Source organism: Nymphalis io, chromosome 22 (genome assembly GCF_905147045.1).
Source record: "Nymphalis io chromosome 22, ilAglIoxx1.1, whole genome shotgun sequence".
Lineage (NCBI taxonomy): Eukaryota > Metazoa > Arthropoda > Insecta > Lepidoptera > Nymphalidae > Nymphalis > Nymphalis io.
Genome location: NC_065909.1, coordinates 8,846,583 through 8,871,733, shown reverse-complemented (window position 1 = coordinate 8,871,733; position 25,151 = coordinate 8,846,583). Strand labels below are relative to the sequence as shown.

Genomic DNA, 25,151 nt, shown 5'->3' with positions numbered 1-25,151 from the left:
TTTAAGACTATTTCAACTTTTTATATGGTAGTGAGTATAGATAAAATCGAATATAATAGAAACAAAATAAATGTAACAAAAAACCAATCACCGCGCTGGTGACAGTATCCAATTTTCAACTATAGAATCAAACACAAAGGAAAGAGTAATGGTATAATTACATTACAAGTCAACGGTACGAAATAACAGTCATTTTGGTTTTTTTTTTATATTGGTTTGTTTCCTGTATATAGTCTTTGCGTTTAGTATATTAACTCATTATATAAAAATCGGTGTGACATTTAAGTGATTTAACTTACCAGGGCAGGTGAGTCCAACGGGCCAGCAGTATTGGATCTGGTTCTTCGTCGATCAGTTTCCACGTCTGACGGTCGGTCGCTCTCTCTCTCCGAAGAGTTCTGTCGTCGCCTTTCCTCGCGGTGCTCTTTGTATCTTCTATCGTCTTTTATTGTTCTTTCAAATCTAAATAAAATTATTGGGAAATGTAACTAAGCTATTGATAGCCTCTCAAAATATTTCCTAAAATTCCAGGATACCTGATCAATTTCTATTATTTACTATCAGACCAGTGTTAATAATATTTGTACAGAGATAACTCAATATCGGGTTTGGAGTGTAAAAGAAAGAGACGATGTATTGAGTGTTTAAAATTGTTTTAAATAATTAATTCTATTTGATATTAGTGAATTTAGTAAGAAAAATGAAGTATAGCTTTTAATTGACTTACCTTCCTTCTAAGTCAGAATCTCTGTACTTTTCTTCTCGCCTCTTCTCGATACTCTCACGTGTATCAGGGCTCCTGTATCTATCTATATCTTCCCGAGAACGTCTATATTTCCTGTCATCTTTAGGATCATCTCGCTTTCTTACATCCAGGTCACTAGGTTCTGGATCTGTATATCTAGAATTGAAAAAAAATTATGTTATTAAATTTATCTTAGGAAAATGAAGGATAATTTTTTTTTTTTATAGAATAGGTAGGCGGATGAGCATATGGGCCACCTGATGGTAAGTGGTCGCCAAACGCCCTTAGACATTGGCATTGTAAGAAATGTCAACCATCGCTTACATAGCCAATGCGCCACCAACCTTGGGAACTAAGATTTTATGTCCCTTGTGCCTGTAATAAGCTCCAAACCTTCTCCTCAAAAAGAGGAGAGGAGACCTTTAGCCCAGCAGTGGGACATTCACAGGCTGTTACGGTACGGTACGGTGTGCCTGTAATTACACTGGCTCACTCACCCTTCAAACCGGAACACAACAATATCAAGTATTACTGTTTTGCGGTAGAATATCTGATGAGTGGGTGGTACCTACCCAGGCGAGCTTGCACAAAGCTCTACCACCAGTCAATGATAGTTTACATAAATAATAGTTTACATAAATGCTGAGGCTTGGCTGGTTTAATATAGGTATATGATAAATGGTATTAACCTTTTAATGGTACATACCTTTTGTACTCAGGGTCATCTTTGGCAAGATGTTCAGGGCTCTTGAGCACCCGGGTGCGAGTTTTAGGCTGGACTACCTCTTTCTCTTTCTTGCTCTTCTTAGAAGAGTCGCGGGAGAACAGTTGTTTCATCTATAAATTTTAAAATAACAATAACAAAAATAACATAATTTATTTTATCGTGGATTAGTTTTTACCCACGGCTTTTTACAAATATAAAAAGTACTAAGTTAGTCTATCCCACTCCTCATAAACAATTTCATTTGTGATATTGAATGACCGTTAACTTTGAAACGCCTTACCTTTTCGAGTCCAGAAAGCTTCTTAGTAGCTTTCGGCGGCTTCGCACTGACTTTATCATCGTGTCTACTCGGGCTTTTATCATAGCGACGCACTTTTGAATCTAAAAGCGAACCATCTTCAGCACTTCTTTCTCTGGGAATATAATCATTCCTATCTTTGTAGTTGGCCAAGTACTCTCCATTCGCATAAATTTGTTCACTTGGATAATTGTCTTCCGTATGCTGTCTTTCGCTAGCCAAAAACAAAGATGTATTACGAACATCTTCATCGCTTTCGTGACGTCTGTGTCTAGATCTATGAATTTCGCCGTTAGAATTATGTCTAAAGTCATTTTCGATCCCTGAATCAACGAGACGGTTGTCGAAATCGAAACGACGCGGCGACATCTGTTCACGATAATAATCCCTACTGTCACCTGAATCATGACGGCGTATACTAGTATGGTTGTTTACGTCTTTACCTTTATTTTTCACACGACGTAGTGAATTGTGATAGGACTCATGTTTCGTGTTGTATCCAAGATTAGCGTAATCTTCCTCTCGTTCTTGAGCTATTTCTGGGTTAGAAGCGTAATGGCCTTTACGTTTGCCGAACCAATCATCTTTGATCTTATATTTCTGGCCACCTTGAAGAAGATCATGACTAGATGTAAAATGTTTTTTCACTTTGTATTTCTTTTCTTTATACTCATCTGGTGAAGATATTGGTTTTCCAGGATTAGATTCTAAGCTAGGTGGCTCATATTCAGGTTCGGGTGGAAATATTTTTCTCTCATCTTTGTATCTCGACGGATTCAAAGTATCGATAAATTCACGACGATCTATGTCATCTTTGGATGTTTTCTGGGTATTTCTTGATTCTGTATTATATTTCATCTTGTTATTATCTGAATCATATTTGTAATCTTCTATGATGGTACTTTCAATTCCATCTCTCTCTAAGGTGTGGCGATAGTATTTAACAGTATCATTAACGTACTTTTCCGTTTGTTTCATTCGTTTTTCTGCTTCATAAATAGGATCATTTTCAAGATATTTTGAAATTGGTTCATTAAAACTAATCTTTTCCCTTTCAAATCTTCTAGCATTTAACCGCGACTCAAGAAGTTCTCGTCTATGGCTGAGCTCGTTAAAATCTAAGTCGATTTTGGTATCCGGTTCAAATGTCTTTTTCTTTGTATCCATTCCGTCGGCTCTACCTCTGAAGCTATCAATAGGCCTATGTTTGTTTATTTCTCGATCATTATAATCATTTGCGTACGTGGGTTCAATTTCCTCGAAACTCATGAGCTTGTATTCTCGAAATCTTGGCCTTATGGGTGATTCTTTTATGTTAAATCCTTCATTAAAATTATAGTTCGTGTCGTTGTTTTTGTAATTATAATCAGCTATACGCTCTGAAGAATATTTATGTCTCTCTTCATATCCAAGTCCTTCATCTTCATCCGAAAAGTTCCCATATTTTTCTTTTGAGGGAGAAAATGTTTTATGCATCGTTTGTTTCGGGAAATTTGGACGTAAGTCACCGTTATCTCTTATAACTTGAGCATAGACAACACCTTTTTCTGTTATTTTGTTAACAGCTGTTGGAATTCGTTCTGGACTAGTATTTCTAATGAAAAGATTTGGATCCGGACTTGTGCTTGGCTTTGTGTATGAAAACGGTTGATTTATATTTGTACTGTTTGATGGTGATATCAAATGGGACTTAGGAGGGGATGAATGTTGATCTTCTTTAAGTATACGTACAATATGACCGACCGTATGACCCCTCGTTAGAGGAGGCTTTTCAGGTGGTTGCTGGCTACTGTGTTTCATTTCCTTGTCACCATATACGTTTTCTTCAATTTTTCTTATACTTTCTTTAATTTTATCTTTAATTTCAATAGGACTTTCTTTTGCTACAGAAGAATCAATTTCATCAACAAGAATAGTCTTTTTGGCCTCTGTTTTGCGTTTAGGTGTTTCTGATATTGGAGGTGAATGTTCTTTTTCTGAGGACTTTCCTCTTTTTATCCGGTTAGGTGCTTTAGGTTCGTTTTTCTCTGGGGTTTTGAAACGAGGAGGTTTTTCTATCGGATTTACCTTCTTGCTGTCTATTGAAACTGGTTCGTCTGATTTGTTGCTTTCTTGTTCAGATATTTTTTCTTTTTTCAGTAACTCTAGTGGTGATATTTTCTTGAAGTAATCTTCTCTCGGTGAGCTTTCGATTATAGGGGATAGTTGAGATTTTTTATTTCTTAATGATTTTAAAAATTCTTCCGTTTCACTTCCAGACCTTTTCCGTATTGGTTTATTTTTGTTAAGGTTCGTGTTAGATTTTAAATCAGTTACGTCACTTTTACTTCTCTTAACGATTACTGAAGGCTTTGTTTTTACTACGACTGGCGCATCGGGGCTTTTTGTTCTTTGAGCTCGTCTAAACAACGTTGAAAGGGATGTTCTTTCTTTTTTCCTCTTAGGACTTATATCACTAGTAGACCTTCCAAGTGGAGTTTTAGTATTACCCTCTGGCGAACCTCCGTCGTCACTATTTCTACGATCAGCTCTGTCTTCTCTAAATTTTCTCCTATGTGGAAGAGAGAAGAATTTTTCTGGTGGATGATCAGCAGTGCATGTAACGCTTTGCGCTTGAGCAATAACTTTGTTAGCTTCTTCGATTAGTTCTTGTTCGGATAAATGTGTGAACGGTTCTTTTCGTATCGTTGGAGGCTGGTCCGAGGCAACCCGCTCTCGCGGTTTACCTGCAATCAAGCAAAAACATCACACATGTAACATTTAATAGTTTTACAAATAAAATGAGCGGCTGATGTTTATTTTTATTGGTGTGTAAGATTGGATATCGTCTCATTAGTTATTTACTATTCAAAGATCAGTAAGCCAGTGGAATAAGAGGCACAAAGGCAGTTAAAGATTTATCCAATGTAAGATAAGGTAAGAGGCATTAAGCCTCTTTTAAAGCCAACGTCTATTGACATGTTGACAATGACATATGCTCAAACCATCAGCTGCCATGTTATAACATAATGTATTATTATTAATAAAATGGAAGTAAGTACCATTCCATGAATAGGTAAGCAAATTACAGAAAATTAAATATTTTAATTGATAAGGCGTAGTATTACATTAATATTTTTAGTACATAAAGACAATTAAGATTAATTTGTTATAAACAATATTCAAGTCGAAGTAAATAATATTTATTCTAAATGTATCTAAATGTAAATAATGTTATGTAATATAATTATTGTTAATATAATAGAATATGCTAAATGATTATTGGTATTTAAATTGTTCAGTACGTTAATCTAAATGCAATATACAGAAGAAATAATTCATGTTTAATTATTATTATTATAAATTTCATTAATTCAAAATAGCCAAAGTATCCAATATTCAATTAAATTTCAATTGCACAAAATCAGGATTGACGTATTTTACCTAAAAAATCGTATAGTATGAATACCATCTGATTCTTCTTTAAAAAAATTTTGTTACATTAATTTTATTACATAAGTTATATTTTTTTAGAGTATGTACATTTTTTAAATCCTTTTTGAAATGAATAAAATTTATTTTATCATTAATTTCATTGAGAGCAGGGAGCTTTGGTTTGAACATAGGCACCTCCTTATTAGGAGGTGCCTATCTATGTTCAGCAGTACACAATGATTGCCTGATGAAGACAACTCCGCGTTCCAATCTCTACAGCTCTTATGCAAGAATATAATTAAAACGTATCATGGTCGTGTTCTGCGACCATGAAACATCAGAAATTGATATGCGACATTCATTATAATAATAATAACATTTGAAGGATACACGCATCAAATTAGCGTATCATCGTAAATGGATTTAATACATTTCACGAGTGAAATTTGAAGTGAGTTCATACAGACCACTGTCAGTACTATTTTGTTTTATAATGTAGCTAGGCGGACGAGCTTATGGGCCATCTGATGGTAAGTAGTCACCAACGCCCATAGACATTGGCATTGTGAGAAATGTTAACCATTGTTTACATCGCCAATGCGCCACCAAAATTGGGAACCAAGATGTTATGTCCCTTGTGCCTGTAATTACACTGGCTCACTCACTATTCAAACCGGAACACGACAATACCAAACACTGCTGTTTTGCGGTAGAATATCTGAAGAACCTACCCACCTACCTAGACGAGCTTTCACAAAGTCCTACCGCCAGTAAATAAATTTTACTTTTAAATAGAAAACTATTGTCTTAATAAGTTTCTTTTATAAATCTCCTGCTTAAGAAAGCAAAGACAGGACGCGCAGTGAAAGCCTTAAACATTTTCACTTTTGAAAACAAAACAAATGGATTTGTTTCGAACGAACATTGAATGTTTTATTTTAAAGAGAGTATGAATGACTTGAACGTGACGTATATTAAGTCTTTATTGTATAAAAAATATACGCATTTTTTTAAATGAAATTGTAAAGAGATTACGATTACACAAAGTCACAATATTGTTGTGATTTATTTTTTATCTATCTTTCATCATGAATTTCGCCAGATAATTAAAACTAACTATAATCATTTATATTATAAAAATGCAAAAGTGTCACGCTCATAGTCCGATGGGATGGCAATCCGACACGATCGGAGAGTGATCTGAACAGGTTTTACTTGTTTTTGTAAACACGATAGAGTTTTAGTTCTAATTTCCTAACTCTGAGGCTGCTAGTAAGAGTTTCTTTATAGAAACCATGAATAATACTATATTGGTCAGACTCGGGATTCGAACCTGGGACTGGATCTACAATCGCTACCTATTACTACAAAGCCATTAATAATAATTGATGTTAATAAAATTATGAACTATGGTGATCATTTCGCTTGACATACACACAAATGTCGTGAGGAGTGCGTCATGTAACTTGATCACACTTATTTTTAGCGCTGACTTTCAACAAAAACCACTTTTCGGCAAGTTTTTTGACTTATCTCCGTCTACGGTTTTAGAGATCGGCTGTGTGTCTGGAAAATCTTTTAAGTAAATATATACAAAGAGATTATATATATCCCTACAAAAGAATTAATGTAATTAATACTTGTTAGTTGAATAATTATTGTTGGAAATTGCGTGAAGTTTTTTAAGACTATCGTTGTCGCGCGAATCGTATCAGGTTATTTATCCAATGATAAGTATGTCGTACGTTACTTTAAAAATCCATTAAAATATATTTTTGCCACAAGAATTGTAGCTTAGAATTGTATGATGTATTATTATATATTTTTATATAAATAAAAACGTAAGCAACGACGTCCATGTACACGGGTTGTTATTTTATTGTTTATTTTCTCTACTTATTATTATTACTCGATTTTTATACGAACAATCAATGAATGTTTAAAAACTACACTTTATGTCCCATTTTAAAACTTTATATAGTAATAACTAATATACTTTGTACAATAATTGCAATAAGTTTTGATCAAGTAAATAAAAATATTTGAGTGCCAGTAGCCTCCATATTACAATTTTCGCTACAGTTTATAGTCCATAGATTTTTTTTTTAAATTATTACATTAATCCGTTGTAATTAATTTTAAATTTAATTTGATTTATACAGTCAGGAATTCTTGAAAGCGTACATGTTTAAGAAAATTTTAAAACTATTTATACACAATGTAATACGAGCAAAGTTAATAGAATAATACGTATGCTGATAGTTTTTACATTAAAACGCGACGAGTGCTGTCAGTTACGCGGTTACAATTACATAAATCTAGTCGATTACAGTGTTTTACGCGCGCAAACGTCTCTGAGAGGCTAACTTCAGGTCGTCCACCACTTGATTTTTTTAAGAGTTATCGACATTATTATATATATCTGTTGAAATATACTTATAATATAAATTATTTTATTATTTTCACAGAGAAAAACGGTCAAAGAACTCAGTATTTACTCTCTTGATATTTATTTCATGAATTCATATTTTTAACATAAAAATATATGATTTGAATTTATGAAAAGTATTTAATAGCAAATACTTTGATAAAAAATATACTGATTCTCATTTTTGTAATAGTTTAATTAAATGATCATGGATTTTTTGTTAGTGTGTGCGTGTGTAAAATTCTGGTAAAGTATGTGTGTGTAAGTGAGCAAAACAAATGAAATAAAATTTAGATTTAAATATAAATGTGTAGCTTAGACTTAAAGAGACAATTAACGGTCGCTTCACACTTGACGCTTAGGCTTTAGTGTTACACGGAGCCAGTTCGTGTTTGATAAGGTTTATTAAACAAGTTATTATTTAATCTGTATCATTAAGATCAGGTCTGCGGATTTCGGTTTGGGTAGTTGTTTGTACCGTTTATTGTTTGTTATGCAAAATATAGTGTATTTGTCAAACAGTATATTTGTCAAAATAATATTTGTGCCTGAGTGCATTTATGTGTGCGTGTGTTTTTTACAGGCGTATTTAAGCAATTGTGTGTAACTAACCGCTTTAACGTACGCCTGTGTGTAGAAATATTACATACACCACATACAAACAAAATACTTTAAAAAAAATCCTAGCTTATGATTGTGTGTGCGTGCCATACGTGTATTTGTTATTTATATTTTACTATATTGCATTTGCCCGTGTTTGTATGGGATATGGTATAATCTAACACATGAACCCCCTGTTCATGTGTTAGATTAGTGTCCTTTTCATGATCATCAGTTGAATATTTAAATATGAAAGCGTAACAAATAAACAAACAAACTCACTTTGAATTTAAAATTCTAGTAAGGTTTTTATAGTGTTTTTAAATGAGAGCTAAACATGTCTATGTGTAATTTAAAATGTAAATAATTTAATACAAAGTTGTATTTCTTAATGTATTTAAATTATGTAAAATAAAGTATTAAAATACATAACCTTCATTAATTAAACATTTTATTATTGTGTTCTGTATTTATTCGATTGATATTTTATTGATTAAATAATTTATATAAATATTAACTCCGATAAGAAAACTCTTAGTCTTAACAAAATAATTAATTACAGCTGATAGATGCAGATTTCTGGCCAAAATGAAATTCATACAAAATAAACCTATTATTATGAATTTTCATGTGCTTAATTTGTGTTTATAATTCATCTCGTGCTTAAAGGTGAAGGAAAACATCGTGAGGAAACCTGCATGTGTCTAATTTCGTTGAAATTCTGCCACATGTGTATTCTACCAACCCGCATTGGAGCAGCGTGGTGGAATAAGCTCTAAACCTTCTCCTCAAAAGGGAGAGGAGGCCTTAGCCCAGCAGTGGGACATTAACAGGCTGTTACTGTACTGTACTGTAAACGTATTATGGCTTTCCTTGCAAACCTTTAGCGGGTGTTTTGTTAAAATGATTTTTCTCGTTCTTTCATTATTGTTTTCACATTCGAAAGTAGGAAACATCTCTATTACGTCAATCACCCCCTAAACTACATTTATAGATAAAATCATGAATGAAATGAAAATGTAAAAACTTATTGAAATTACCGACACTTCACAATTACTCGTCTAAGCCTTTTTTTCATTTAAGCGAGTGACTTCATCCTTTTCGAGTTTTTTGTGCAGCGAGTATTGACTTCTGCGTGGGCGCACAACATTGTATTAACGCCTTAATATTAACTGTTAAATCAACCTAATAATGACGAGCCTTATAAGGATTTGTTACAATATTTATGTTCACTTTACAGGACTTCTAAAGAATATAGATAGATAACGCTCTTATATGCACTTCTTTTTAACAAACAGAAATACGATTTACGAGTACTAATAAATTTATTACATACTTCATATTACACCACAAACATACGATGCAGAAAATGCTTAGGACTAAAAAAATAATGTGATGTATAATTAACGCGCGGACTTATGGCTACTTAGCCGTTTCTTTCAAACAACACAATCTGAGAGAGATTTTAAAATAATAATCTGGGTGGTGGTAATAAGTGGTGCCTAAACGAATGTACAAATATTTATACACTAATAAATACATATATACATACATAATACATAAATAATACATAATAAAGATTATTTATTATTATATGCTAATAAATATTTTAAAATAATAAATATTACTATACAATGAAATTAACCGCAGTCGTCAAAATTATGATTCAGGCAATTGTGTTCTTTGTCATACAAAATTAATATTAAAAAATATTTAAAAGATTAAAATATATAATATATAAGAAATATCGATATAAATTATGTTAAGTCTGAACGATACGTCAAACCGTCACTTCGCAGACAGAATTAGGTACAAAAAGATAGATAAAAATATACATACTAAATTATGTGTGTTTTTTTAATTCCCACTTTCAACTCACTAGCTTAATAAAAAAAAACGCATCTAACAACATAGTTAATTTATGATTAAGGGTTGCCAGCACGATAAATAAAAAATAAATAAAAATATTTTAATAATTTGTTAAGTTTTACAATTTAACGGTTATTTTTATTATTTTCCAGTGTTGATATCTATTAAAAAGAATTATAAAGGAATAAAACAGAGTTAACTGTAATTTAAAGATCATACTAACTTACTACGTAAAAGTAAACTCGAATCTGTGTTAGGGCTTTTTGAATAGGCATTGTTGAATAGAGCCTACACAACCGTATTCCACCACTAAGAATTAATCTTCTATACCCAATTCCTATTTCTATTTTTTTAAGTTCACATATTCCAAGCGACTTGCTAACAGCTCTGCTATATTACACACTACAAACGGTTCTTGTAAAATATATATTTTTTTATAATCAAAATTATTTCACTCAATATCAAAAAATCATATAAAAACTTCGCTTTCATTTAAAACTATGTTTTTTAACGAAACCATAGTGAATACCATAGATTATTTAAGATCTCGACCAATGATATCATGTCAATTAAATGTCAAAGTCGTTTATTTGTCTTACTCGGCCTGTGGTTAAAAGAGGCTATACATTGTAGTGGTCCGGTTTGAGTTCGAGTTATTCAGTGTAATTAAGACGTGTCATCCTATAATTGTATTTAATTAACATACATATATAATTTAATTAGTGTTAAATTCTTTGTAGAATATAGATTCAAACTGGCAGCCTGGTGTTGGCCAACATTGGCGGCAAGGTTTAATAATTGTTGGTATGCCATTATCTATGCCAAGACAATTGGCAGCCCTGGACTTTGTGTGTGTTTTTCTATTATTCACTCAACACGGTGATCGTGTGCCTTTAAACTGGAATAACAGTAAAGACGAGTTCGCTATTGGCATATATTTGCTGATAACGTTATTTTTACAGTATAAATGACGCGTTTTAAACATTACTTGTGGTATTTTTATTAACGAATTCTGAGTAGATCTTATAAAGATAAGGAATATGCATCCTAGAAGTGAGCACTAATGTGAGATCCGAGTTATTTGAATATTATAAACGATATGGGTAAAGTATTGCTAGAGAAAATGCTGTCTTACTGTGCAAGAATAATGTTTACTGTGAAAAGTTAATTTACACACAAACTGCACACCGACCTAACATGGCTTGGTGAAAATGATACATCTAGATTTTATTTTGGAGTCTGATCAATGCCCGTGATGAGAAGTATAGTACCGACCTACTTAATTTTTTTTAGGGTTTTATTACATTACCTACATAGTTATTATTTTTCCTTTCAAACAAAACCGTTTAACTTAAAACATTTTTCTACCTATTGTATTTTAGGTAGGTGCCCACCATGCCCATTGACATTGGCGCGTAATACTGATCATCCCTTACATAGCCAATGTACTACCAACCTTGCGAACTAAAATGTCCTTTGTGCCTGTAGTTAGCTCGCTCACCCTTCCAACCGGAATCAAGCAATATTAAGTATCGCTGTTTGGCGATAGAGTACCTGATGGGTAGGCGGTAGCTACCTACCCAGATACCTACGTGAATATATTTAGTTGAAACATTATAAAAATATATCCTATTAACAGAATCTCGTGTAGAATAGCTTGTTTCTTTTCTCAAGAATTTTTTTTTGTTACGTCAAACTAATTAAATATTTTTTACTCGTCGTTATGTGTGATTTTATACCATTAAAGGCAATTTCTCATTCATAAAATTCAATTACACGTTAATATTAAATTTCAAGGTCGATATTTTGGGATCAAAGGAATAATATTAAGAGGACGTTCACCTCATTTTTCGATATAAATGAAAACTGGTATAATCGCGCGCACGAGTACTAAGATATTATAAGGAGAGGACAAAGAATCGTATAAAAAATTCAAGTGCAACTTACATCACGTGACATAAGTAAACTCTTTAGAAGTGTTTCACTAAAACGTTAAATATAGAAACGTTGTCAGTTTCATCAAAAATTGTCGTTGTGCAATTAACATTGTCATAAATATGACATTTGAACTCTTCGAGACAAGAAGGTTTTAGAGTAATTGGCGCATTGGTGATGTGAGGAGTAGTTCATATTACTTACCGGTATCGTTTTTGGGCGGTGGTGACCACTTCGCATCAGCTGTCCCATTTGGCGGTATGTTCAGTTGTTATTTGCATCAGTATGGTTAGGCGACCATCATCATTCTCATCAATAAATATATTTAATATTAAAACTTTTAACGACTGTACTTCGTAAATGAACTTGAAGTAATTTAATGTAACGTCTTCAATAAATCCCTTGAGAATAATTAAGGACGATCACTAAATTATTAAACCGATTTAAAAACGAGATGAAATTAAATTTTTACAAGATATTTAAAATATATTAATTATAATCGTGAGATCAGGAAGGAATCTTCATCACGCGGTATCACAAAGACGTTATGTTAAAAAAATATAATAATAATAGTAATTGCAAATCAAATCAAAATATACTTCAAAAAGAGCTTTAGAATCATCATTTTACAAAACTAAATTAAATTGAAAGCCACCAGTTCGGAATGTAGATTATACTAGAGGAACGGGACCAATTCTACTAACAAATTGCCACTTTATCGCAATAGAATCAAGGCGTAACCGTTGAAGTTTATCCGTTTTCCTATTCTTTTATTTCATTATTGACTATTGGCATAAAAGTTGAAAATTAAGTTTTGTTTTGACATACACCGTATGTGTTGACATCACATCGTTTCGGTCCGATCAGAATATTCATATATAGATTAGTCAAATATGGATTGGAATTGAATTGGGAACGTATCGTAATCTTTATAAATAAGTAGAATTTTCGCCCAGGCAAGTCAGTACATTTTTAAGACAGTCAAGTTACATTGATAATTCAATATAATTTAATTATTATCTTGAATGGAAATCAACGAATCCTTACTCCACACTTTTTATCACCAACATATGTATTCTTATATCGAGTATATAATTACTCACGCATAATTAATGTGCATTAATTATAAATGTGGATATATTTATATACGTTGGTAAGTTACAAATGTATGAAACTAATATTTCGGCTATATCAGTCGAAGATGCATTCACACCCTGGAACGACTGATAATGACAGACAAAGGCCAAGGTGCGCCACACAATGGTCAGGTTATCTGTGAGCTCAGCTCTCTATCATGAGAGATCGCGTGAGATTAGGAGAGTCTGTTCTTAAACGACGTCAGAATCCGGTCCTAGCGACTACAGATATAAATATCTAATATTAAATAGCCAATTTATAATTGAAATTCGCAAGAAGTTTAGGAAAAAACATGATCCAACTCCAACCAAGAGCAATAATGCACTTTCGACATCGAGAGCTGGTTGTATGTGTCCTGAATGTCATTGATTATGACGTCACATGTCATCTCTGATAAAGCGCATGTTTCTAGAAATTTATTTAAGGCTCTGCATGGCAAAATAGATTAAAATAAAATAAAAATTTAAGTTAGCGTCAATTTTTAAGTTAATTGTGACAAAGAGCATTTCGCCAATCTATATTATCTGAAGATTTTTTTTATATTTTAACAAATATTATATACGGTCAAAATGTCTAACCTATTAGATGTTTAAATTAAGAATTGAAAAATCGTTGCTTTGTTACATTCCAGTTATTCTCGTACAAAATTGTAATAATGTAGACGTTTGTCTTCTAACCTTGTGCTCAAGTCAATTGTCACTTGTGTAAACATGAAATATGACATCATGAAACCAGTTTGAACTGGAAACCATATAAGGCACGATTTTGTCCACAAGTCGCGTTTTCAGGTTAGCGTTTTTGTTATAATTCATAGCAGGTTTGTGAACTGCATGATATCATGTGGAGCTTATTATCACTTGCCACGGATAAAAAAACGTACCTCGAAAATATAATTCGAATTACAATTTACGACCACAATTCACCACTTTCATAATTTTTAATGTGAATCATTTTTTGGCGCGCTTTGGGAGTAAGACCATGCCGTGACTGCAAACGGCATGACGCTCTCTTATGCCATGACCACTTCCCGCCACTGCTCACAACACACCTTTATGTGCCTGCTATGCTATGCTATGTATTTTCTTATACTTCGTTGCTATATACTATTATATTAATAAGATAAATATATTAATGTAATTAACGAAACTATGTTTTAATTTATTTTATATATTTATTTATTGTTTTTCTTTAATTATAAATTCTCTCAATAAACGTCAATTTCGATGTTCCACATATTCCGATCGTTCTGTGACGGGTTTTATTGATATATGATAAGTCATTTTATATATAAGAAACAATATGATTCGTAAATCGAAGCACTCGTATTTTTTATAATTGGATTAAATTTTTAGCCGATTCTAAAAAAGGGGTTAACAACCTTCTTCTTTGCGGATGGTTGATGTTTCTTACAGTTCCAATGTCTATGGGCGGTGGTGAACACTTAACATTTGTCCATAACATAATAAAAATAAATACTGACAACGTCAGTTACGAAACTTATAAAAAAAAGCAAGCTATCTTATAGCCGTTTTTGGCCACGACGTATTTTTTAGAGATAATAGACAAATTTAATGCCTTACGTTCTTTTTAAGGCATGAGAGTAAGCACTGTCAACTCCTTAACTTTAGACTGCTACTGAAGATTTATGGAAGCACTCAATATCTTTTTATTGGTCTAACTCGTGCTTGAATCACTTATTTATTAAAATTTATATAAGCTTATAAGCTATCCACTAGACTCCCAGATGATGTATATTTAAAGTTCCCAGTTAATTTATTTATATTTTATTAATGCGCAAATAATATTCTCGCAAAGTGAGTAACAAAGTAAACATTGACTGACATGAAAACATCTTATTATAAATAGTGCTAATTCTAACACAATCGTTGATTCAAAACTTCCTTAACAATACGAGACCTTTAGCTGATTAGTACATAAAGACGAACATACACAGTGGGCTGAACCTTGAAAGCTTCCGTTTACGAGATACTAGTTATGTCATGGTTTTGTCCACGTTATTTATTTATATGTGTTTGAAACAAAGTAAATAGTCGCGAAATTATTATAAAAGTTAAAATACTACAAAGTGTGGGTGTGAGTATCGCGGGTTCCCTTGGACTATTTTCATATCTCCTCCCAATAAAAGCTTTAAGTTTAATTGAAGGGGTATATGATGTTAACAATTTCTTAAAACTAGCCATTTAGGCGTTTCATTTCTTAAATAAAATTTCAATATTATCCCAATATATCAGAACATTTCGATACAATCACAATAACAAACATTGTACGTGCTATTTTGATAAAATTACGTTACAATAATCCATAAAAAAAATTAATTAAATTAATTTAAAAAAAAAACGACGCAAATTAAATAAAAAAACAATCTAAAACTTATTTACAATTCAAAAGGATTCTTATATTAAAATAACATTACACAAGTCAAATTTTAGTACAACTTTTAGACATATAACGAAGATTTACGTACGAAGTAGCACATGTTTTTTTTTTAATTATTTAGTTCAATAAAATACTATTAGATTAAAATATGTTTTATTCATAATATAATGAGACGATTTAAAAACTTTTAGTTTAAAAATTATTTAAATTAAATGTGTTATAAATTTATAATTGGCGACCGTTAGTTGGTTAGTCGAGGTCAAATGCCAATCATTCAAACCGAAATTAAATAAGTGATATGTTATTCAAAGAGGAATTTCGATTAACATACTTTTGCCCAATATTTAAACAAACATTAAAAAAAAAATGCTTGAGTATAAGCTTCTAATAAAAACTTAACACTCCAATCCAATACCAATAAAATTGATATAAGACTATCTTGAACTTATAAAGAGCTCAATGCAAATAGAACATATTATGTATAATAGCCTTGTACTTTCAGAATGATCTGCCTTATGCCACGTGGTTGTAGGGCTTTGTTCGTTTGGTGCACACCTTCTACACATATTCTACCGCAAAACAGCAATACTTAATATTGTTGTGTTCCGGTTTGAAGTGTGAGTGAGCCAGTGTAACTACAGGGACAACGGACATAACATCTTAGTTCCCAAGGTTGTTAGTGCATTAGCGATATAAGGGATGGTTAATATTTCTTATAGAGCAAATAGCTACCGGCGTTGGTGACCACTTAATTCTGCCTACCTATTATAGTATTTTTATTTTGAGCCGGTTGGCTTGGTTGGTAGATACCTGCCTTTTCACGTCGACGGTTGTGGGTTCGATTCCCACTCAGGACAGACATTTGTGTGCATGAACATGTATATGTCCTGAGTCTGGGTGTAATTTTCTATATAAGTATGTATTTACAAAAGAAAAATAGTATATGTAGTATATCAGTTGTCTGGTTTCAATAGCACAAGCTTTGTACAAGCTTAATTTGGGATCAGATGGCCGTGTGTGAATGATGTCCCAGGATATTATTATTATTATTACTATAATATTAGTTTTGAAATTAATTAATTAATAATACAATATAGGAAATACACCAAATACTTATGTAGTAGATGTCAAATTGCATTTTGTTACCTATTTGGAATGATCAATCAAATTGTAGTAAGAATTCGTCGCGCAAGGTCAATGTAAGGAATTCATACTGTGGGCTGCAATCGTAGGCTTGCTGCAAGCTAAATACTTTATTACATAACTCAAAGAAATGTATTAACGAAAAGTTTCGTATTAGAATAGGAATTACATCTTCGTTCAAAAGGTTTTTATAGTTCTTCGTACAATACACCGGTTATAGGATATTTGAAAAAACGCATTGTTCAAGATCCCTAGAAAAAAGAGCTTCCATTTATGACCCTTAAAATTATTCCAATTATAAAATCGAACGTGTAGTTTTTGTTTTGTTGCAAATCTGTTACATTAATAAAAAATCACGCTACAATAAAAGTGTTAAAATACTGTGTTTAAATGAAATAAGTGATTAATGCATCCTTAATCGTTATTTGTTCTTTTATTATTTGTCTAAATATCGTAATAGTATTAATATTTATCGTGAGCGACGTGTTTAATCGGCTTTATTTTAAGAATGCGTAATATCTATTAAGTAATAATGGATACGATGATGGGTTTCGAATTCAAAGCCCACGTGGTATAAATAATTGATAGTTTCGCTTAAACGTATATTTTTTGCCGCCTACAATAACAAACATCATATTTTAACATAATAGCGATAATTACAATCTTTATATAACAGTAAAGATAGGTTTTAGCTTTTATTATTGTATATGATCAATGAGATATGAACATACAAGTAATCATAACTATGTGTTGACATTTTAATGTTATATGTATCCACTAGAGAATATCTAGCCTGCGTGATTTTGGATTGTGATAAATGGAATCAGCGCCGTCTATCGGTACCGGGTTGTAACATACGTAATTAAATAATATTTGGTTTTAATATCAGCTATAAAAAAGGAGGTCCTCGCCCAGCAGGCATATGGTATGTCTAGGTGTTACGGTTAGAAAAATAATAAATATTTGAATATATTAATTAAATCATTGAGTCTGAGACATAAGATAAATTAATTCGGCCTACGTTGCGAAAAACTTGATAGAAATCTTTTTTTGGCAAATAAATGTGTATTTAATGTAAATCAGCTAGAGATATATTGGTTGAGAGTATTAAGGCCATTTTTGTAATAGTTTAGAAAGATACATTACCGTTTTGTAGGCGAGTGGTATTTGATAGAATTTATTTGAGTTGAGTTTTATTCAATAAATCTATTTTATTATATGAAGCTTTTATTAAAAAATCTATTAATAAGATGAAACGGATTTCCTTAATTGAAAATTAATATTTAATTATTTAGATCAGCTCCAAAACATTTGCGTCAAGTACGTTTGAACTTATAAATTAATAATTTATGATTATACATAGTGCTGTCCATGAAATTGTCTTTTAAATAACAAAATACAATTCTCATTCATATTTAATTCTTATTATAAAAAATCATCAATCTATCTATCATCCTTCACAAGACTATAATCTATTAAAAATAAATCAACAATCGTGAACAAGATTCTAAATTGGGATGATTAATTCGTATTTAAAGTATTCCATGTATTAACATTTCAATTCAGATTTTACCGAAGCTTTCGAAAGCGTTGACCACACATGGTATTACAGAATGGGTCAATGTCGATGCTTATCTTTTAAGATCATATATTAAGAGCCGTCATCCAATCCTTATGAGGCGTGTCTGTATAGTGCCAAGCCGAAATGGACGACCCACGCGATACTGTATGAGGACCGCCGCAAGGCTATATACTTGGCCCATTGCTATTCCTAATTGATATTAACCTTTGGCAATGCTAATTTTATGTTTATTAGTTTAAAAATTGTGTAAATTAAAGAATATTTAAATTCAATTATATTAGATTTTTAGCAGACATTCATATTATAAGCTTTTTTGGCAGTTGAAATACAATCATATCAGATAAATCAGAGAGTTTTAATGTAAGAATGTTAATAAGTATGTAAAAATCAATTTTAAATGTTTGCTATAATAAACGTGACAGAGCCCAGAGTGGAATCAAATCTCGATTGATTAATGTTGAAGGTAAGCTTTACTCGTACACGAGGATTAAAATTCGTATCTGACGTTTCATAGGTATCTCATTATTAAAACATTAAATGTTATAATTGGCTAGCTATTTCATTAGTAAGATGTGGTATTTCAATAAGTGCTCGGTTTTAATAATTTTAATATTATAGCTATGTTTTTTTTAAGTGTTCCATTTACATCCAAAATGTATTAAATAAGCTCAGTAAACTTATCTAAATCGCGTTCGTCGTGAATTATTGCATAATCAATGACGTCATTATTGTTCAAACATCGAAGTCTGTGCCACCAATAGCCTGTCTCGATTCATCGCTGATTTATTTAAGAACTACCTTTTAGCAACATAGGTTTATTTGTATGCCCAAGTATTTACCTTAGGTTATAACATATTATATATTATATATTATATATAATATATTATATATTACCTAAGTAATCCGATAAAAATACCCGAAAACTATTCATGTCAATACTTAGCAAAATAGATGGCAACATGTTACATAATTTATACACAATTTACAATTACACGCAACCGGTACTTTAAGGCATTGAACACACTTGCACGATCAAGCGAAGCGGTAAATACCACGATTTGTTTTTTGTAAAATTGACACTTATGTATTAACAATTTTAAAATGAAATTTACAACTCAATACGTAAATAAGTAATCTATTCTAGTTTTTTTTAAATTCGAAATGTGGCAGTAGAGATAAATGGTCCACCTGATGTTGAGTTAGAGAGAAAACAGCAATACTTGATATTGTTGTGTTCCGGTTTGAAGGGTGAGTGAGCCAGTGTAATTACGGGCACAAGGGACATAAAATCTTAGTTCCCAAGGTTGGTGGCGCATTGGCTATAAGCGATGGTTGACATTTCTTACAATGCCAATGTCTAAGGGCGTAACTAAATGTTATAAGTGATAGGATAAGGATAATAATAAATAATTATAACGTTTAAAGAATACACGCATAGCGTATCACCGTAAGTTAACAATATTTCAAGTGTAGTAGTATAATTCGTGTCTTAAGCTCATATCAATCAATACATAAATTTAATACAAGTAGTAAAGTAACAGCCTGTGAATGTCCCATTGCTGGGCGAAGGCCTCCTCTCCCTTTTTGAGGAAAAGCTTATTCCACCACGCTGCTCCAATGCGGGTTGGGAATTTAATATATTTTTTTTCTAATTCGAATCTTTGCAAGCATCTAATCTTGTAGCAGCATAGCTACCGCTTCGCTTGGTTGCGCATATGTGTACAAACCTCAGCACTTGACGGGCTGGAGTGTGTCCCAGCAAATTGCTTAACCCATTGCTGTTACAAGTGATACGACTAGTTCTATCCCCGAGGTGTATTTGTTTCGTCATTAGTATGACTTATTGTATCTGAGATGCCGGAACCGCGATTTAGTCCGCATGCATTTTGAACATGAATTAAATAATTCTCTATATTGTACTGTCCGAATTTTTGAGTGGGGCAAACTAAAACTATTCACAGAAATATCGAGGAGTAACGGGATAGAATGACAATAAAATCTTTCTCATAATAACATGAGATTTAAAAGGCACTGGACACTGGAACAAACAGTAAAGTATACAACAATTGTTGAGCTAAACTAACTATGCCTCAGTTAAAGCGCAAAAGAAACGTTAAGTGTTCAAAGTGCCTATATAGCGGTCATGTCAGGATGTTTAAGGTTCAATCGTTGTTTGTTCTTTTCAGCTTATTAGCCAAACTGTGATATTAAACTACTCATTATAGTAAAACCATAGCAATGGTTTTAACTCTTGGTTTTTAAACATTAAAAAAAGAGTAATTACCGATTTTCTTGCAAGTTCTTCTCCGTATAATCCACATTTCGGACTGGTAACGCTTGACGATTCATAAATACTCGTAAAAGTATTGAGTAAAAACATTTCGATTTTAATACAAGTGAATTACTACACGTACAACCAATACATTAATACCAGGCAAGTAATATAGTTATCTATATTGATAAAAATAACAAGACTCATGCAATACAAGTCGACATGGAACCATTTCACTAATAGCTGTTTCAGTTTGCATTTGTACTTAGTATTTCGCAAATGCCCGAAGCTTGTCGATAGCGTGCTTACGTAAGGCTTAGCTACTGACATTTTGTTCAAATTTGTCTAACAAACATATGATACAAATAGAAATAAGAATTATAACAACTTCATGATTGAATAGAAGATTATAATAATAATAATAATATCCTGAGACATTTTTCACACACGGTCATCTGATCCCAAATTAAGCTTGTACAAAGCTTGTGCTATGGAAACCAGACAACTGATATACTACATATACTACTTTTCTTTTGTAAATACATACTTATATAGATAATTACAGCCAGACTCAAGACAAACAGACATGTTCATGCACACAAATGTCTGTCCTGGGTGGGAATCGAACCCACAACCTTCGGCGTGAAAGGCAAGTATCTACCAACCACGCCAACCGGCTCGTCTACTCTAACATAGTTAGCTCAAGGTTTACGCCTATTTTTATGTAAGAGTGGGCAAACGGGCATGGGATTCATGCCACCGCTGATGGACATCTGCAACTAGACGGTTTGCGTCCAAGGAATGACTAGGCTCTTGAAGATTTCTAAGTCATATTGAATTGCAAAAGCTAATTTTCCACAGAGCGAAATTCAACGGGCGGGTAAAATCCAAACAACTCCTCGATATAATTTTACAGGTATGTAGGCGTTTAAAAGTACTTTTGATTTGTAATTCACAGGATAATATGAAATTTAAAGAACCCGCAAAAAACTTAAAATGTTATAATTACTGTATCTTTAACTCTTAATGTCGCATATCACTTTCTGACATTTCACGATCGCTTTCTGCGGTGAGTTACGAGTTTACTCTTACAGAATAGCACTGCGCTGTACCCTAAACTAAAAACGTGTAGATATTTGTCAATCCTTTTTTATTCTTTTTGATGTCCTGTAATCCTAGTAACAATACACATAAGAGGCTTGAATTTATGTAACATTTTTTAATATCACTTTTTAATTTATTTTATTCGATTTCTGAGTGATTAGTGCGTGAGTTTTGTTACTTTTTCGATAAGTTTTTAATTACCATTTGTAAAGATTTCCGATTAATGTCATTTGATGGTACTGATTTCATTTCATACAAATCGCAGTTAACATTAAAGCAATCGAATTAGTAAAAAAAACACACATTAGGAACTTTGTATACACAGAAAAACAACGGTATAGGTATTTTATGTCGTCAAAATTAATCGATATATCGGTTAAATAAGGCATGAAATAATTTTCATACAAAAACATCACGATCCGACGCCTAAAAATGTATAATATTTTATTAAAAAATATTATTAAATCAATATAGAGATTAATTAGATAATTCAACTTTAGTAATAAAAATAATAATTACTGTATATTTTAATTGATTGAAACATCGCAAACGAGTAAACGATAATAATTAGAATAATAACTAGAGTCGCCTTCACCTAAAGACATTGGTATGAAGAAGTACATTTTTTAATATATCGTCAATGCGACGCCAATCAAAGGATCTAAGTTATTATAACCAACAAAAAAAATGATCCATAGACTAAACTCTTCAGACCTCGAAACAATTTCAACTCGACCGACATAGATGTAATCAGATTTCTTTGATTCAGCCTAAACGGTATTTGTAATAGTAATACTCCCACGAAATTAGTCTATTTTGTCTCTAAAAAGTTTATTTATGTCTAATCATCATAGCCTAAACGACTAGTGATGTGGATTTAAATTAACGATTAATAGTGTTGTGTTACAGCGTAGCGGTAATAACGATCTAATAACTGAATTTATTTTTGTCTAGCATAGAAAAAAAAAACATAGCTAGATAAAAACATAATAAAACAACTTAAGTGTTTTACAATATCCTTTTTAATCTTACTGCTTATTTTAAACTGAAATAATATTTTTTACATACCCTATGTCGTGGGAAAATAAAAAGTTTAATGAAAGAAAGAGAAGGCAAATAATTTTATTACTGCCTTCCTCACACAATTACGACGTATATAGAATGGGCATTCCATTTAACAATTGCATGTTTTATGCTTGATCACGATCAAAATAACTTTAATTACCGTGGATTGAATATAATTAGCACCTCCTTTAAATAGAAACCTTTTTTGTGAGCTCCGATATAATCTGTGGCTATTCAAAATATTCGCTGCCTCCGGTATCAAATCGATTTGTTGAAATCTGTTTTTAATACAAAATAGCGTGAATTTGTGTTTGTTGATATACATAATCGTGTTTATAACTAGGATATATATTTCTAATATAATTTAAAAGAACGATTTAAGCGTGTTTTGTAATCTAAGCGATTTAATACAATACACTTCTAATATTTAAAAAAAAAGCTTATTAGTTTCAGAAGTCCACGTAGTTCTCAAACTCCGAACTGATGAGATGGTAGCCCTACGTTTAATTTACACTGTAATCCTGCAATGGCCTACTTAAATAAAATCCAAAGACTATCTAAATATATTTGATCGTAGAACGCTATAGTTACAGGATTTCATTGAAACTTGTTACGGTACTAAGCTAATAAGTCAATGTTTTAACCCTTTATTTTTTTAAGGTAGGCGGACGAGCATATGGGCCACCTGATGGTAAGTGGTCACCAACGCCCATAGACATTGGCACTGTAAGAAATGTTAACCATCGCTTACATCGCCAATGCGCCACCAACCTTGGGAACTAAGATGTTATGTCCTTGGGCTTGTAATTACACAGGCTCATTCACCCTTCAAACCGGAACATAACAATACCAAGTACTGCTATTTTGCGGTAGAATATCTGATGAGTGGGTGATACCTACCCAGACGAGCTTGCACAAAGTACCAGTATGAAGAAAATAATAAGATTACCCCTAATATAAGTAATATTCGAAGTTCAGTTAAAAGAATTCGCGGCATATATCGTCCTGTCAAAGACATCCAACCTGACTCAAATCACGGTCAGTGCAGTTACGACCGCGATATAAAAAAAAGATAACAATCGACAATAGACAACACTATCCGGCTCTAATTGTTACGATTTAAACAGTGTGACGTAAATAAAATTAAATACCATTTAAAAAATACATTGTTACTTTGTTTGTCCCGTAATCTGTGTTCTTATTATATTTATTATAATATAACATTGGTAAGTAATTAGTCGCACGTATAAATTCAGTGGTAAGAAGATTATAATTCATTTGGTGCTTTACGGTGAAGGAAAACATCGAAAGGTAGCCTACATGTGTCTAATTTCACTGAAATTCTGCCACATTTGTATTCCACCAACCCGCATTGGAGCAGCGTGGTGGAATAAGCTCCAAACCTTCTCCTCAAAAAGGGAGAGGAGGCCTTAGCCCAGCAGTGGAACATTCACAGGCTGTTACGAAATAAAATTATTTTTAATTAATAGAACCTTTTTTCAATTAAAATCTAAAATATTTCAAAGTTCAATAAGAAAAAGATATTTATAAAGTCATGTCACAGATAAGTACCAAATAAAATATAAGGTTGTTAAAGAATGAAAGTCGCAGGTTCAATACTGACCAGATGAAATGGTGGTCTATCTACTCCAACCACAAAGCTGTTCATTTAAGGTTTCTAGAAAAAATTGTTATTCCTTGTAAAAAATATTGCTAGCTTGTTGAAATAGCGAATTTGTCTTTTAAACGACATCAAAAGAGCAATGTTTTTCTTTTCTTTGTATATTCGACTATTATTTCATTATTTACGCTCAACTACAATTAAATTAACTAATAAGCTTATTAAAAAGTTATATTAAAAGTACTCGTCGAGTATTACATTTACATCTAAAACTGTTTTCTAACAATACTACTCGTTTAAACGTCTAAAAAATAATTAAAACGATTTTAAAAATATAAAGTGCACTAAAAAGTAAAAATAATACAAATGAGGTTGTTAATATAAGTCTTTATATGCATTATATGTCTATGTATATCCTTATAAAGCATTTAACCTTTTTTTACATTAGCATATCACATTTACATGCAATTCGCACGCTATAATCCATATTATTCAATAATACAATTTGAACGTACCTAATTATAATAATATCCGTTATTGTAATTGTATTCGTGTTTAATTTTTTCTCAGGTCTGGTGTGTTTCTTTCCGAACAGGTGGTTGATTTTTTGATAGTAAACAAATTGACGCGATATCATTGGTCGAAATGCAATAATAGAAAAATAAATTGTTAACGTAGTAATTAGTTCCTTCTTTATATAAAACATTTTATTACGTATAAAATGTCACTATTATTTTCTAGAATATATAACTGCGCAGTTGTTTTGTCAATTGTGAATCGATCGTATTATTAAAATTCGGTATTCGGTTTTTTT

General features: G+C 32.0%; 1 protein-coding gene across 2 annotated transcripts in view; it reads right to left on the bottom strand.

The window, feature by feature from the left end:
- The window catches only part of LOC126777149 (trichohyalin), a 92,390-nt gene that overhangs the window by 17,718 nt on the left and 49,521 nt on the right, over positions 1 to 25,151 (bottom strand). Inside the window, exons 4-7 of one of the 2 annotated variants that reach the window (XM_050500064.1) lie at positions 1,753 to 4,496; positions 1,452 to 1,582; positions 728 to 901; positions 300 to 453 (exon numbers count right to left, since the gene is read on the bottom strand). In XM_050500064.1, the coding sequence (XP_050356021.1) occupies positions 300 to 453; positions 728 to 901; positions 1,452 to 1,582; positions 1,753 to 4,496 (3,203 nt within the window). Of the gene's footprint in view, positions 1 to 299; positions 463 to 727; positions 902 to 1,451; positions 1,583 to 1,752; positions 4,497 to 25,151 lie in introns of both variants that reach the window. The other variant, XM_050500063.1, reaches the window with a different exon arrangement.